General features: G+C 40.9%; 3 protein-coding genes across 6 annotated transcripts; 1 reads left to right on the top strand and 2 right to left on the bottom strand.

The window, feature by feature from the left end:
- Positions 1 to 215: 215 nt before the first annotated feature.
- On the top strand, positions 216 to 2,829 carry dnajc25 (DnaJ (Hsp40) homolog, subfamily C, member 25). Of its 2 annotated transcripts, XM_084693584.1 has the most exons (5): positions 216 to 535; positions 879 to 1,031; positions 1,161 to 1,631; positions 1,759 to 1,823; positions 1,969 to 2,829. In XM_084693584.1, the coding sequence occupies exons 1-5, from the start codon at positions 233 to 235 to the stop codon at positions 2,045 to 2,047; spliced, it is 1,071 nt and encodes a 356-aa protein (XP_084549710.1). In that variant the 5' UTR covers positions 216 to 232; the 3' UTR covers positions 2,048 to 2,829. The 2 variants fall into 2 exon arrangements, with proteins under 2 accessions (XP_084549710.1, XP_084549711.1); XM_084693585.1 differs by having other exon boundaries at positions 1,759 to 2,829.
- Positions 2,830 to 3,911: 1,082 nt separating this feature from the next.
- On the bottom strand, positions 3,912 to 9,956 carry spina (spindlin a). 2 transcript variants are annotated; one of them, XM_084693586.1, is made up of 6 exons: positions 9,740 to 9,956; positions 8,076 to 8,346; positions 7,896 to 7,944; positions 7,374 to 7,630; positions 6,829 to 7,062; positions 3,912 to 6,529 (listed from the first exon to the last, which is right to left on the bottom strand). In XM_084693586.1, the coding sequence occupies exons 2-6, from the start codon at positions 8,128 to 8,130 to the stop codon at positions 6,330 to 6,332; spliced, it is 795 nt and encodes a 264-aa protein (XP_084549712.1). In that variant the 5' UTR covers positions 8,131 to 8,346; positions 9,740 to 9,956; the 3' UTR covers positions 3,912 to 6,329. The 2 variants fall into 2 exon arrangements, with proteins under 2 accessions (XP_084549712.1, XP_084549713.1); XM_084693587.1 differs by lacking the exon at positions 9,740 to 9,956 and adding an exon at positions 8,592 to 9,285.
- A 219-nt stretch (positions 9,957 to 10,175) lies between these two features.
- Positions 10,176 to 15,893, bottom strand: LOC146220626 (uncharacterized). 2 transcript variants are annotated; one of them, XM_084693567.1, is made up of 19 exons: positions 15,658 to 15,893; positions 15,433 to 15,510; positions 15,244 to 15,316; positions 15,099 to 15,141; positions 14,926 to 15,004; positions 14,722 to 14,810; positions 14,480 to 14,626; positions 14,335 to 14,386; positions 13,491 to 13,591; positions 13,053 to 13,138; positions 12,745 to 12,826; positions 12,478 to 12,563; positions 12,143 to 12,230; positions 11,952 to 12,000; positions 11,662 to 11,749; positions 11,395 to 11,495; positions 11,206 to 11,290; positions 10,944 to 11,048; positions 10,176 to 10,622 (listed from the first exon to the last, which is right to left on the bottom strand). In XM_084693567.1, the coding sequence occupies exons 1-19, from the start codon at positions 15,774 to 15,776 to the stop codon at positions 10,518 to 10,520; spliced, it is 1,656 nt and encodes a 551-aa protein (XP_084549693.1). In that variant the 5' UTR covers positions 15,777 to 15,893; the 3' UTR covers positions 10,176 to 10,517. The 2 variants fall into 2 exon arrangements, with proteins under 2 accessions (XP_084549693.1, XP_084549694.1); XM_084693568.1 differs by having other exon boundaries at positions 10,176 to 10,619.
- Between the last annotated feature and the right edge of the window lie 128 nt (positions 15,894 to 16,021).

The raw sequence follows: 16,021 nt of genomic DNA, 5'->3' as shown, positions 1-16,021 counted from the left end.
AGTGTGATTCGTATCCCTATATTAATTTTTTTCCATTAGTTTATAAAAGGTTAGTATACAATAGTAATTAAGCATGACACATGCATTTGTTTAATGCATTAATACAAGCCAATAGGTAATGTCTGGCTGGTCATGGATTTATAGCTCGTCATCATTTTTGTGGTCCGGATATATGGCCGGAAGTACACGTCTCTGATTAGGCAAGTATTGTGCGACTGGAGTACTGACTGAGATGGCTGCGCCCGCGGTGCATGGGCGATATTTTACGCTGTGTATTATTTTGCTTTGTGGGTTTTATATTCCCTGTGTCTCGGCACTGATAGAGGGACTATATTGTGGCACTGAGATATGCTACGATGTGCTTAGCGTAGGCAGACAATCGACCAAATCTGAAATAGCTCGTGCTTATAGACAGCTGGCCAGAAAGTATCACCCAGACAGATTCCGAGTTGGAGATCCAAGTCTTGCCGGCGAAACTCGAGAAAGTGCACATCAGAAATTTCTACTAATTGCCACGGCATACGAGACCCTAAAGGTAAATACTGAATTTGCGGATTAAGATAGAGCTACCGAACTAATGTTACTTGGCTATGTTAGCTAATGCCAGGTAATGCTTGAGCTTCATCCAGCAGAACGTGTCAACTTGCTTTGCCAATGTGGCACTTCCGACTGAACTGAAACATTTATGAGTAGTATGCTTACGTAACGTGAAATTATCTCTTGTCTTGGACTACCCCAGCTTGATGAAAACCGTATGATTACAAGGCGCAAACGTTGATTTGTCAAACAGCAGTGCAGATGTTAAACAAATCATTCGAGGTACTTCACTTCACTGTTACAATAGGCAAATGCTCCTTACAGTTTTTTTTCTCTGCTAGGATGAAGAATCCCGGAAAGACTATGACTACATGCTTGATCACCCAGAGGAATACTATAGTCATTATTATGCTTACTACAAGAGAAGGTTGGCACCTAAGGTGGACGTGCGAATTGTAATTCTGGTCACTGTGTGTGCCATCTCAGTGTTTCAGGTAAGATCTCCTTCTTTCCCTGAGTCATAGGAAGATAAACTGTATAGATAGGCCTATTACTGAATGTAACATTCATTCTGTGGTTAATCGTTCATTGATAAAACCTTGTGACAATCTCGATCCCTGCAGTTTTACAGCTGGCACAGCAGCTACAACGAAGCCATCAATTACTTAGCAACAGTGCCCAAGTATCGGATTCAGGCCGCAGAGCTGGCCAAGCAACAGGGGCTCCTAAACAGGACTAAAGAGAAGGGCAAGAACCGTCGATCCAAGGAAGAGATCCGGGAGCAGGAGGAAGAGATTATCCGAGACATCATCAAGAACAAGATTGACATCAAGGGGGGCTACCAGAAACCCAACATCTCGGATATCCTGCTGTGCAAGATCATCCTGTTTCCCTACCACCTGTGTCTCTATGTGATCTGGTACTGTTCGTGGATATACAAATTCACCATTTGCAGGGAGGAGTATGGGGACGAGGAGAAGCTGTACATCATCCGGAAGTACATGAAGATGCCTCTGTCTCAGTTTGATAGTCTGGACGATGGCCTGAAAAACACCTTCCTAGAGAGGCAGCTCTGGATCAAGGAGAACTATGAGGTAGGGGGATGCCAATTGAGAATGGATTCTCCTCATATGTTCGTTCAATTGTGTCTCCCTTATGTGAAATAGTACGAATACTGCAGCACCCGGACCATTGATTATGTTTTTTATCGACCAATTCTAGGTGTACAAAGAGGAGCAAGAAGAGGAGATGAAGATGAAAATGGCCCTTGATCCCAGGATGAAAAGGTACAGGCGGTGGATGAAGAATGAAGGACCCGGCCGACTTACTTTCATTGATGATTGACTACACATACACAACACTGTGCACTCATGCCATTATGTACAGGTACTCACACTTTGTGTGTGTGTGTGCGTGTGTGTGTGTGTGCAGCATCCAGAGAGACTTTTCTCTGCAAATACATGTACAGATGATTGGCGATGCCTGTTTATATCAAGAATTATTTTCATAATGTATTGGACTGTAGTGTTAAAACAAACAAAACAAAAAAAAGGTATTGTGGCATCTCAGCTATTTACATGTGAGGCCTTTTGAAATGATTATGGGAAGAAACCAGGACACCTGAAGACTGGGAGGATGCTGCACCAAAGCCTGCTTGGAGGAACTCTGTGTATCCAAGGGTTGTGTCGTTTGGTCTGTTGTCTCTGCTATCTTGCCCATGCCTTTGTTTGAGGTGGGTCACAATGTAAGACATTCTTGTGTTCGCATTATACCTCGACATTGTTGGATTTGATCGCCAGATGTAATCCGTAATACACTTATCTACCTGTTACATTACTACTACAACTACTTAACTGTAGTCTAGTAAGGAAATCTGTCTTAACATTTTTTTTACCCAACTAAGATTTAGCTTGGTAACATTAATCTTAAAACGGTGCAAAAATGAAGGGGCACCATAGCCTGAATGCCTGCCCGGTGGCTGATAGTGGGAAAAAGTCCTATAAAACAAACATTTATAGAAAGGAAGCAGTCACAAGCTTTGTTCGATTCATCATATATGTCCAGTTTGTCAAATTTACCATTACCAGCTTTAAATCAAATTAGACACACTGAGTAATAAATCATTTTCTTTCAAGTGTTTAAAACGCCTTTATTTATTAGTTGAATTAGTGTCTGTATGACATTTGAATTCTGGGTTATGCAATGGCATGGTTCAATGAATTCTGACCTCCATACACAATGCTGTATGTGTAAGTTATGTATGTACTGCAATAAAATAAAGAGGTTTTGATACAGCAGTTTTAATCGTTTCTGGCATAAAGCCCAGGGGGGCCTATCAACTTGACACAAGGGGGAGCACCTGCATTGAGTGAACAAGGAACGTGAGTCAGGTGGCTGAGCCGTTAGGGAATCGGGCTAGTAATCTGAAGGTCGCCATTTCGATTCCTGGCTGACTAGGATGTTTCCTTGGGCAAGGCACTTCACCCTACTTGTCTCGGGGGGGGGGGAATGTACCTGTACTTACTGTAAGTCGCTCTGGATAAGAGCGTCCGCTAAATGACTAAATGTAAATGTCCTCTGCTACATAGCTTCCTTCTGTTTGTAACCCTATGCTTACACACCCTTTCAGAACACAATGTTTGGACAAGTTAAGTTTACACTTAAGAATAAAAAAATGAGTGATAACAAAGGGGGAAAGGACCCTTCGCAGGGCTGTAGAGAAAGTAAAATTAGCTCACGGATGGTATGCCATTTTAAGCAAATCACATGCCGCAAAACCGCACATTAGGTTTTAATCTGTCATATGTAGGGTACTTACATGAGAAAAATTACCTACAGAATTAAGTAACTTTGCAATGTGTAGAGTGTGTCAATGCAAATTTAAAAGACTGTATTATCCTAAACAATAAATGCAATTAAACAAGCCATTTAAATGCACACCAAACAAAACATTTATGTTACTGCAAACATCCAACAGCACTACCGCTATTTAAAGAAAAACTGCATCTAAAATGAACCTGATACAATTATTTTATCTGATTAAAAGGTAGAAATGACAACCAAATTATTTCCCACTTCAACTTTCAGTGTACACTCAATTCTGATGTATGCCTTATTTGCACACCCTCACCAGTACATACACATGTCCTTATACCCACTTATATGTTAAGGCCGTTTTTCAGCTTCCAATTGTGGTGATAGAAAATTAGCAATAACAGTGGTTGAAGCAAAAACCTACAGGAAAGTTGCTCTCAAGGGTCAGGGTTGGGAAGATGCTGTGCAACTGTGGCCCCTGCCTTTCTATTGGCACAAACTGTAGAACACAAGTGCATTTTTTCCTTAAACAGATACAAATAATAATAAATTAAAAGGAATAATGTTATCTTAATTTTTTTATTAAGTATCTTGAAATGCCAAAAAACCCTGAACAACACACTTACAGCTCTACCGTAATGCTACTCATGCAAAATGATTTATGCGTCCATTTCCTTCACCCAACCTTTCACAATGAGCTGAATACAAACACAGTAGCACAGCACGTAAATATTAAATGCCAATTCCCTTTAAACCGTCATTAAAGGCCACATCTTTCCATTTGCACAAACAAAGTTTACAGTTTGGAATTTGACACACCTGCTAAAATGTGATATATGTCACATTTTATACTCAAAAAAGGTATCACGTAGTGCCTTTGTGGAGCTGATATATTGTCATACAGATGTTGTCTTCATGGAGCCAGACCGGAGCTGATTTTACACACTACTTAATAGGGGCTTCCACAAAGTCATACTGTTTAAATACGCAAATTCAGGCCAAAGGGGAGAAAGATAAGAAAAACATAACTAAATAAAGAAAGATACTTTTTTTTTAAGTATATTTTTGAAAATACTTAGAAAATATAAAAGAGGAAGTTACATTTGTGAATGTTTCTTGAATATATATATTCTTCCGAGAGCTGAAATATCCAGTCTGTTATTCTGCTACAGGAGTATGTGAAAACTAGCGTAATCTCTCCAGCTTTCTCTGAGCTATTGAACATACAAAGTTGGGAAAGTCTACAGAGTGTAAGGAGGGCTACCTGGAGTTATTTAAAGACTTAAGCTTGGCAGTATTGAACTTACATATACTCATGAAAGATTGATCAATTATTTACCAGGAGCCATACTAACTTTCCTAAGGGGGTCTCAGTTGCTAGTAAACCTAGCTAACTAACTTTCTAAACAGACAAGGCAGCAGTGCATTCATGTTTAATTATAACTATGGACCGTGAGGCAGGAGAAAAACTCATTGAGTTCAAGTCAACACATTATTCAATGCACTGAGAAACATGGGTTTGCAATAACTATTTAGAATGAAAGTAGAAGTTGGAATTTGACAACAGTTATTTCCCACAATTGAAATAAAGACAGGACAAAGACATGCAATGCTTTTGGAGCTTAGAAACACAACATGGTTGTGGTCCCTGTGGTTTTGGGAATTCAAACGGACAAATTTACTCATTTTTTTTCACTGTTGATACTTATTTACCACAAGGGTCAGCAGAAGGATTAAGGCTACATCATGTCAGTCACTACTTTAATGTTGTATCAAAGAGTTTTTAACACTTCTGTAGAATTTAACACACTAAACACTGCATTTAGTATTTGTAAAAGGCGAATAATGGTGAATACAAATATTACAATACCATTTAAAATGGTTATTTCATAAAAGTCCAAACAGATTTTTTTCTTTCTTCTAATTAAGCACAACAAAAGTAAAGATAAGAACAAGGTTGTAAACATGGGTACACAATAAATAATAATAAGAGCTCTTAGTACCATCATCAGGCCATCTCTAGTTCGTTTTTCATAGATGGACGAATAAATAGAAGTCAGGGATTTGGCAAGGTACATTGCCCAGACTGTCTTAAGTAACTACTTTAGTTGTATAACTGTCAAAACGCTCTTTAAGTGATTGTTGATAAGATGTTATCATTGCTCATCAGAGAGAAAGACAAAACAAGTGCATGAATCCTTTTTTTCCAAATATGATTCTTCAAAATTAGTGCTTATAATAGAAATGTGAATTGTCATTATGCTTAGTTATACACTGTACATATATCCAAACAGGTAACTCAATTCTTGAAAATACAATATTTCTATTTAAACAATGCTCATCTCCCCCTCAACAGTTAACACAAGCCAATGTATTTGCTTACTGCCTATGTTGCCATTTATCATCCACATTCCATACAAATTACAGCCAGTTACAATAGGTGTGAATGATCGGCTGAGGTGGTAGTGATTTTTTTTCTTCGGCATGTTAAAGCTGTCAAGATCGCATATGTGTCACTATATCTGTTTGGGTCATCAAGTCTCCCTTGATGCCAACTTGGGCAAGAATTGCAATATGCAGTGTGCAAATACTATGCTTCATTTCTTATACCAATCCCGATACAATGGGATGATATCAGTTTATACCCTTCATAACAGGCACTAGACCATTTTGAACACATTGACCTGTTGGTCACAAATTCACCTGGCTTTTAGCACAGTGAGACCGTGCCCACACACATTAGTAGCAATTCAAGGCTTTCGGTGAAATGTATCGCATCTACTCAATTGCTTTAAAAAGAACACACACTGTTGCATTAAAACATTCCACAAGGATTTTGGCAAAAGTTAATTGGACTGGGACAAGGTGCAGAATCGTCTTGCTTTGCATGGTGGACAACCACGCATCTACCCCCGAAACCCTCTCACCATCCCCTCCCCATCCTCTCCCAGATCCCCATGCCAAGCAGGCCTCAGACCCTAGGAGGTCTTCACCAGGTCATAGACGTAGATGTGGAAGTCATCGTCGAACTTGATGAAGTACACCGAGGGCTTGGCCTCCACCTGGTGGATCACCATACCAGTTCTTTTGGAGCCGTCCTCCTTGGCGTACTCCACCTGCTTCCCCACCAGGCTGTCCACCACCTCCCCTGGCTCGCGCTCCGCAGGTGGGGTATCACCTGAGGATAAAAATAATAATAAAAACAAAACAGGCTCACCGATCGATTCTACATTACATTTCGACATATCGTGCCTAAGGATTACTATGAGGGACAGTCTTTGTTAACGGCCTCAATCTCTCCGATATGCCTCGTAACGACACATTTGTACCTACGATAACACTCAACACGTCCAAAAAAACAAACAAAAGGTGATATTCATTGTACAAGAGGGCGGGGGTGGAGGGGGGGGGGTGGAGGGGGAGATGCCAGCTATGATTTGGGGGGGTAGTGAGACAAGGCCTGACAGGAGAACTCACTGGAGTCTGGCATGATCCTCAGGTCTCCTTCTTTGTAGTCATCGAGGAGCTGATACATGTACAACACCGGGTCTTTCTCGTAGGTGATGTAGAACCAGGTGGTCATGATTGGGGCTCGGGCCAGCACCATGCCCCTCCACTCGTCTTTGGTCCCGTCCTCTGTCTCAAACATATGCTCCACTGCCTTGCCTATCATGGTGTCGGCCAGGTTGACGTCATTGATGCGCGAATTGGCTAGAAAAATAATAATAAAAATAATAAAAAGGACAAACAAAAACTGATCAAGGCCCACGGCAACACCGGACCGTTGAGTTTAGCTCAATACATGTTCGTTTTGTCGTTGTTGTTGTCGGGAACAATCCGGTGACGTACTGTAGAGATGTCATGTCCGCTTCTACGATTTACAGGTTTCATTTGTCACATTTCTGATGGACCAGAGTTGTAATTGATGGAAAATGTTTTCACAGTTGGCCCATAAGCTCATCTTTATGGGCCCCTTAGAAATGTGGTAGATCGGGACTTTGCGTCAGGACCACAGGCCTTACCATGGGGGTCGGGTAGGACTTCCAGGTTCTGCACGCGCTCATCCTTGTTCAGCTCCAGGCCGTAGATGCAGTCGAAACCGTCGTACTTGATCAGGTAGAGCGAAGGGTTGACAGGGACCTGGTCCAGCACGCTGCCTTTCCACACAGAAGGAGATGCACTACTGCCTTCCTTCCAGATGTGCTGGATACGACAGCCCACGATGTTCCTTCGGGGCTGGGATGCCGTCTTGGAGGGAGGGCCCGTGTTCTTGTGTTTCCTACAGGGCACATTCGGATACAGTAAAAACAGAATCTGCATTTTTCATTGCTAGGACACTGAAAGGGCAGGTGTCTGATTTCAGGTTTTCACTGACACACAACTGTACTAAATTATTCACTGATCTTTACCTTGCTGAGCTGCTGTTATTTACCCAAGGCAAATACCAACTGAACTGGGCAGTACCTTTTCATAACCAATCAAAATCTATCCATTGAATATAATATTGCCCAATGGTGCTACAAAGTCTTTTCACTATGGCTTACTTGTGGGAGTTTTTCTTCTTCATCATATTTGCAGAAACACCAGCGTGCCCTTTGATCAAATAACAAAAAGTTATTTCCACAGACACACACATCTTTTATGGTACAATAAACCTGTGCGCTGTACGTATAAGTATTATGTCTGTCAGTTAAAGTGCATTACAAGATAGCCAAAATACAAACCTGGATCAGCTCTGGGTCTCTGGCCTGGCGTGGTCTTTCCAAATGGAGTCTTCATTCATCTGGGTATAAGTGAGCAGCCTAGCTGCTAGACTAGGGTGAAAATACCTAAGGTACCAATTCTGGAGTGCAACTACATGAGTGTAAGGAAGACATGATTACTTCAAATGCTAGAGAGTTGATCAAAGTGAAGGAGGGGATCTATGTCGTCCAGGGTTAAGTCAACGGAAATAAAATGTTTAGAAAAACGGGCAATTGAAGGGATTCCAAAATCCTGAAAAAAAAAGATGATGTGATATTAAAAAGGCCATTATCAGGACTGTCCTCTTAACATGAAAACATTAGGCTAGTCATTTCTGAATGTATGCCACAGATGTCCATCAGAAGTTATATTAACATAAACTCAGCCCTACAGAACTACAGACAGTATTTCTGCTACCCAAGTTTCTCCATTAATATACAACTGGTAAATGAATCAGCCGTAGCACCCGAACTAGTGGGTCTTTTGATGAAGCCTACCGTCTCAAAATGACAGTTGTATATCAATTCCTAAATCTAATAATAATGTTGTCTGGTTGCTCAGAGGTACAAATATAGCTATTAGTTATTGAAGTGGTGTTACATAGTATACTAGAAAAAAAGCGTAATAAATCAATCCTTGACCATAAGTGTGAATGACGACATATTGCCAATGGCAACACCAACATTAAAATAAAATCATAGGTGTTGGTTGCCATAGCAACAGGAAGTAAACTTCTTGACAACACTGACTGGGGTTTTACGACAACATCTCAGATCCAAGGTCACAGACAACATAGACTTAATTTACCAAAATGGAAATAAATGCTTTCAAAGCTTGGCATTCTCTGTAGTTAGAATCAGACTAACTGTTGTCAGACTACACCAGTTACAACATTTTACCAACTGTACTGAGTCAAACTAGCTATAAAATACTACTGTAGCGTTAGCTCTAAAAAGATGCAGCAAATAAATTCAGTTTCCCTGTCTAAGTTCTCCAATGTCTTGCAAACAAGAGTCTACTTTAGTTAAATCTGTCACACACACTGCTCTTTTCGTCCTAATGAGACATAACATCGTGAGCTTGGTCTGATGCTGTCTCATCCAAATGTACTGTGGCCCCTGACGTATAGAGCCATTCGATTTCGATCAGTCGAGTCACATGCAAATGTTTTGATAATCATCTTTTGTCACAAACACTGAAGTTCACACACTAACTGAACGTACTGTATTGTACTCTACAACTTTTTGTCTCACTCCATAGGAAATCGTATCAGTGTGTCTGACAGCAAAACAAAACGTTCCAGATAAGAAATAAGTACAGTAGAAAGCCATTTCGCATGGTCTATCAGTGTTCTAATGCACACTGCAATGTCAGCCATGTTGCTTCAACATTTCTCCATTCTCCGCAGCAGACCAGGAGAGGCAAAGCTGGTCGCAGAACAAAGAACGGTTTGTACTCCGGTGACAAGAAACACATTTCCAAATGAAAACAAAAATGCCCCAACTCAGCCTCCTCCTGTTTCCACACTTTGACTGAGCAGCGTCGGCGCGCATAGACGTTAGCTGCCATTGAACCCATTTTTATAATAATGTAAGCTACTGTTTAATAACAGTGTGCGTATAACTTCTATTTGTAAATGACTTACCCGTTTCCAAGGAACACCATAGAAATGTTTAAAGAATACTTTGCTTCTCCTTTAGATTTCCCGTTACCCTCAGGCAGTCAGCCTCCGTTTCTTTGCTAGCAACACCGTTCAACCCGGACACCTCCCCTTTTCTATTGCCAAATAGTGATAAAGACAGGAGAATCAACCGGCAGAAAGAATGCAACGATACTACAAAATAGTGAGCAAACTAGAACAGACAACCTTGCGCTTGCGCATACATCACTGCGACAGAGTAGTGTGAGAACTTCTGCAAGTGGAATAAAGCCTTTTGGTTCTGACATTGATTTATTATCTGCTTATGTTGGGGCCATGCGAATCTGCTACATTGTTACTTCCTTAATCACGTAAAACAATGAGCTAGAAATACTGTTTTAAAAAGTTACAATGAGGTGTGTGAGACTCGCACAACCAAAATTATATATTTTTTATTACATCACCAACATTCATTGTTCACTAGCCAAGTCGCCCTAAAACACCTCAAGAATATTGCTGACATTATATTATGTCAGTTTAGCCTACTATTTTTGGTCAATGATGACACACATGTCCCAAAATCTGACCCTCTTGCTAAAGACAACCAAATTGTATCTTAGCTTAGCGCAACTATTCAAAGACACAAGTGGACAAACAGATTAATATCACATCAATTTTTCACAACTGAGAGATTTTGTGTTGACCCTTCACAGCTCCATCCTTTGATACGTCACATGCCCAAATCCAGTCCATGTCCTCTATTGGTTGTCATGGAAACGGTGCTTTACATGCCTTTGAACTGCTGCATGATAGAAAGAAGGTGCTCACTGCGTTTTTGGATGTTACTCTGTTCATCTTTAAGTCGCTCCTGTTCATGGACAACCTCCTCCTTGAAAAAAGACAAATACATGGGGTCATGGCACATGACTGTTGCTTGCTCTACAGGACAAAAGCACTATAGGTATATAAATGGAGTTGCACATACTGTATGTCACATACTAAATATCCTCAATGTTATCTCACATCACATTTTAGGGAACAGTGATAGAATGACTATATCCTGTTTATCTTTGTCAGTGGTTTCATCTACCAGCAGGGCATCTCTGCGGTAATTGGATAAGTCTCTGCATGCTTCCTACAATTCTAGGGTATAATTAGAGTCTTCTTTTATGTTTTGCGTTTGTTTTGATGTGTGTGTGTTATTACACACCCTCAGTTTACAGAGCTCCTTCCTCTCCTTGTCATTCTCTTCAGCCCGTGCTCGTAACCAGGCTTCATTCTGGTCCCTGTGCCTCTGAAGCATTTCCTGTAGTTGCTACACAGCGAAACCACAGTTGATAACTGCTTTCTGAGAGTAAGGATTTAAACGAAATGACTCGCCCCAGAGGGGTACTATAAAGCAAAAAACAACAGATGGGCAGACAGATTTGATGGAGTGATGTGAGTTCACTTAAGAGTCTGACCACACAAACCTGCTCTTGCTGTTGTTGGTGAGCTTGCTGTGCCTCTCTCTCAAGCTGAATAGCAGCTACAGCTTCAGCGAGATCTAACTTCTCTCTATGATAATAAGTCAGTCAATCAGTTAACCAATGTGGGGGATAAGGAAAAGGCTTGACTTCATCATGACTCAAAATGGAGAGGCATTTGTGAAATAAGGATACCGATCAAGTTTTTGGAACTCCTGATCCAGCATGGAGAAAGCTCTGTGTATCATGTCCATAGCCTCGTCCCGAACACTACTGAGGCCTCTGTCGGATGTCACCTGAACATCCAATAATAGTCCAACTAAATGTGTCAATTTGTGAAAACCATCAAAGACCATGAAAACATGCCTCCAAGGCATAGCTTAGGTAATACTCTTAGTGGCATGCGGCCCAGAACAAAAATAAGACATTGGGGGAAACTGAAATGCTGAACTGGGAACCCACCTGTGCAGACACAGCTGTGTTCTTTCTCACAGACAGCGGAGACTCACTCAACTCATACTTTACATTTGGGACTTTCGTAGGTGCAAAGCTGGTGACGCATAAAGGAACATCATGTGAAAACTGAAACTTGATTGGAATTATTTGAATGTAGTATGTTTCAATTGTAACAAGTTGCCTGAGCTGCAAAACGATGGCATACAATACCATTTTTCATCTATTATTATACTATTCCAGATCTATTTTTCAGTTTTGACATTGAGACATTAATCGTTGAAAATGAAAGCACTTACCCATGGCTGACTCCCTGAAGCCCAAACTCTGATAGAATATCTTTCATGACTAGACAAAGAGGTGGAAAGCCTAAAATAAACTGAAGTCCTGGCAAACTAAATTGCATTTCATTCCCAGAGGAAATAGAACAGGTTGAATATAATTAATAATGTAAAGGAACAAACTAAAACATGCTGAAACAAGCTGTTACCTGGCTGCCTTTCTGATGGATTAATCAGTTTCATCACTTTCAAGTCATTGAATTCCTGTTCTTCATTTTTGCCCCCAAATATATACATCTACATGAGAACAGAGACACAGATATGAAAAAGCACTGGGAGATGATGTGAAATTGAAATATTCTATTTAAAAAAAAGTACATCTATTTGATAGATGCCCACATGGTCATTTACACACACACACACACACACACACACACACACACACACACACACACACACACACACACACACACACACACCAAACACACACACACACACACCCCATACACACAGAGACACACACACACACACCATACACACACACATGGCTGTGGAGGATGAAGGCTGAATGACCATGACGTCTAGCTGGTGGGATCCCCACATAAAGTGGCACCTTCCATTTCATCTTTCCTATGGGAGACAGAGAGGCTATTAAGGTGCTTGCTGATTAGCATTGTGTAATGTAAACACAAATAAGTTACGAGCGAGGGATCACAAGTAAAGTGGCTTTAAAGGTTTTACCACCTGAGGGCGCCTATTTGACATATTTTGTTCTCTGCTCCAATGAATGGGCTAGGTGGTTATTACTTACCAATGCTTAACTTAAATATCTCGTTTGTCGAGGTGTGCGTTCCATCCTGAGTAGGCACTTTGCCTCCAAACAAATATATGTCCTGAATAGAGTGACATTCATGTGAAGGAACGGTGAGGTTGGTATGAAGGGAGCAGAAAGAAAATACAACAATGATATTGATTTTTTCTTTTTAATATTCCACAGCATCTTGCATGTTCTTTGGACTACATTACAGTATAATTTTCTGTGTGTTTTTTTTTTTTGGGGGGGGGGGGGGGGGGGGTGGTGGTGGTGCCAGTGAAGCAGTACATGTAAATATCTTCTACCTTGTCATGATGTGCTACAAGGGTTTGCCCTCCACAGATCACGGGTGACTCTCCTTTCACATCCCACTTCTGCCACACGAGGCTCTCTGGTTGAAGAGAAGTTGAAAGAGTCATTATGACACCATTACTGTGACATCAATAATTCATGAACATGACGCGCTGTGTTTAGAATTACACAATGACATCACAATGGCTTCTTAGCGATGACACAAAGGGGTTGTTACATAACGATGACGTTTGTATATTTTCAGAGCCTTCTAATCCAACAAAAGTATCTCTGCCTTGCATTCAATTATGTCACAATGGTGTTAAGTTTCATTGATAATTCAATAGTTTGGTGAGACAAATGAAATGTTCCTATCCAATTGAAAAGGAGTACTAAATTAGAAACTATAGGAACAGAAAACGTGTTCAATCTAAATGAATCTAGGAATGTACCTGTGTTCAGAACATGGACATCTTTGTAGTAGCAACCGTCCTCAGCGCAGCCACCAAACATAAACACTTGCTCACTGACTACAGCTAATGTGTGATTGTACCTACGTACAAGGAGAACATATGAGAACCATGGGATTTTATGTTTGTAAGGGGTTTCTGTGGAAACAAACATCAAACAAGCTGAACTTCAAGGACAATGCCACCCGTTATCTGTGGAAACCACTGCAAAAGAACTGTACAAACACCATCAGTGTTCTTGAGGGAAACTTGTTCTTGGAACTTGTTCTGTCTATAGCCTGTTCTATGCTGTTAAGGGGGTTGTGTGAATTTGGATCAGGAAATGGGTGAGTCTGGCATTATTGTACTAGTACTTTTGGCTTACCAATTACTCTACACTGCCAAAACTGTAGAGCTTCAATGGAAGACAGATGGCATTCAGATATATTTTGGTGAGGCTGCCTGTTAGTGAATTAGTACTGGTCTATATGCCAACATTCCATAGCAACCTTCTAAAAGATCTTCTACAATAGGTTAACAACAGTAACGCATGACTTCTTTGAGCAAAATAAAAGCCAACAGCAATAAGTCCACAGCCCAATGCTCAACGGTTCACCTTCACAATAGTCATTCAAAATCATATTTACTTCGCATTTTCAGATAGTGGCAGCAATTGTGCATGCAGAAGCATGCAAACAACATATCATAATAAGAGTAATATATTTTCATTAATTTTCTTTGTTGGGGGTGCGGGGGTGGGTTAAAACACAAAAAAACATAGAAGTATAGTAAAGGGCTGCTTTAAGAACTTTAAATAAATGAAATAGCAGGGAATAGGGTAAAATACCTTGCAGATGGCAGAGTTCCTGTGGTCTTAACAGGGGTCCAACTCAGTGAAACTGAAACAGAGGATACTGAGAGTGATCACCACAATCCCCCTCTATAAAAGGGGAACACCTATCAGTGTCTTGCACATGCGGCTTCACGCTGACCTGTGTTGAACAGCATGAGGTCATCACAGGAAACTCCATGCAGGAGACCACCGAACACATAGACGCCGTCACCCACGGCAGCCGAGCTGTTGTGGATAGATCTGAGTGACATGCCCTTGGTGGTAAGGCACTCCCACGTCAAAGAGACTGAAAGGGAGATACAGTTTGTGACTGTGGCTGCGTTGCCAAGGCTGTAATCGTACAAATGTCAGAGGTGACTTCCCAGTGCCCTGTTATCTTACTTATGTCAAAACAGTATACCCCTGGGAGACACTCCGCGGCCAAGGGACTGGACACTCCTCCAAACAGGTAGAGCTTGCCTTTAACCACGCTGTCTCAGGAATATATAAAAGTATAGGAGACGTGGTCATCAGTATTACATCAGTCAGTGTTCAGTGAATTGCTCAGGGGAAGAAGAAAACATTTGTACAAAAATAATGTATCACCAAAGTGTGTGTCCTTGTCTTGCAGACGGTACAGTTCCATTCTGAGGCATTAGCTCCCATAAGACATGGGTGGGCGAAACTACAGACACATCAGTACCAAACATGAATGACTCCCAACTTTTTGTGGGATTCGTGGAAATAGCAATAGCCAACAGGCATATCTATGAACATACCGGTGATCATGTAGAAATCGTTCAGATATATCGGCTCGTCCTCCTTAAGTGGAAAGGCAGACTTAGTTAGGGTTATAAGGACATCTTAGGAATACTGTGGGATATTTGCAACAAAAAAAAAACGATCCATCAAGATGTTTTGTACCTTCTGGGTCATACAGGACACTCCACCAAAGAGGAAAGCTATATTTCCAGCCAGAGCTAATGCATGACCATGTCTGCGAATAAATGATATTGCTGAAGCACAATGATGCACGTTTCTTTGCCCTGATATAACCCAGAGGTGATTAATTCATTCTAGTCTTTATGTGAACACACATACACACACACTTACCTGGGACTTGGGGCTTCACCTCTTACTTCCTTGTCAACCCAGTGTCCACTGGCTAGGGCCATGCTGGTGTCTGTGAAACTGAAAGAAATAAGGATTATACCAGGTTTATATTGCGATACCTGTGGTTGTCATGTGGAGCTAAGCTCTATTATTGTGAATGAGGTATACCCCCAGATGAATAGAGTTTGCTAGCTAAGCAGTGGGTCTGCTTACAAGTGCACTTACTTTGCTATGCTGGTAAACTGAACACTCATGTTGCCTAGCAATGGCCAAACAGACACCACGATGAACCAACTAAAGCACGAATGTTTACAAGTTGCCTGATCCATTGATCCATGAGCCATATGCGGCAGAGGAGTATTTGAAAATATTTTTAAAATACTTTGTTTACAAAACAACAGCTTCCTCTGTTACATTATTCCTCTGTTTTTCCCCATGTCAGAGTTACCCAGACAATGCAAGGCAAAATCAGACAATCAGATATTATTACTTGTATTATAATCAGTTATTAGCTGTTGCAGCATTTGTTTGTTTCAAAGCGGTTTGATATAGGCCTATTCACAAAATTCCCGTAGGGTAATGTTCTCTT

This window comes from Hypomesus nipponensis, chromosome 27, assembly GCF_054491055.1.
Source record: "Hypomesus nipponensis isolate SF chromosome 27, ASM5449105v1, whole genome shotgun sequence".
Classification (NCBI taxonomy): domain Eukaryota; kingdom Metazoa; phylum Chordata; class Actinopteri; order Osmeriformes; family Osmeridae; genus Hypomesus; species Hypomesus nipponensis.
The sequence above is the reverse complement of the archived record's forward strand: the minus strand, read 5'-3'. Positions and strand labels throughout refer to the sequence as shown.

Coding starts and splice junctions, on each gene's coding strand:
- LOC146220626 (XM_084693567.1), bottom strand. CDS start 15,776: ATGGCTCATGGATCAATGGATCAGGCAACTTGTAAACATTCGTGCTTT. Junction 13,592..14,334: donor GGAACTCTGCCATCTGCAAG/GTATTTTACCCT, acceptor CCTTGTACGTAG/GTACAATCACACATTAGCTG. Junction 13,139..13,490: donor TGTCCATGTTCTGAACACAG/GTACATTCCTAG, acceptor CTCTTCAACCAG/AGAGCCTCGTGTGGCAGAAG.
- spina (XM_084693586.1), bottom strand. CDS start 8,130: ATGAAGACTCCATTTGGAAAGACCACGCCAGGCCAGAGACCCAGAGCT. Junction 7,063..7,373: donor AGTCCTACCCGACCCCCATG/GTAAGGCCTGTG, acceptor TTATTTTTCTAG/CCAATTCGCGCATCAATGAC. Junction 6,530..6,828: donor GAGGATCATGCCAGACTCCA/GTGAGTTCTCCT, acceptor TTTTATCCTCAG/GTGATACCCCACCTGCGGAG.
- dnajc25 (XM_084693584.1), top strand. CDS start 233: ATGGCTGCGCCCGCGGTGCATGGGCGATATTTTACGCTGTGTATTATT. Junction 1,032..1,160: donor GTGCCATCTCAGTGTTTCAG/GTAAGATCTCCT, acceptor CGATCCCTGCAG/TTTTACAGCTGGCACAGCAG. Junction 1,824..1,968: donor CTTGATCCCAGGATGAAAAG/GTACAGGCGGTG, acceptor GTGTGTGTGCAG/CATCCAGAGAGACTTTTCTC.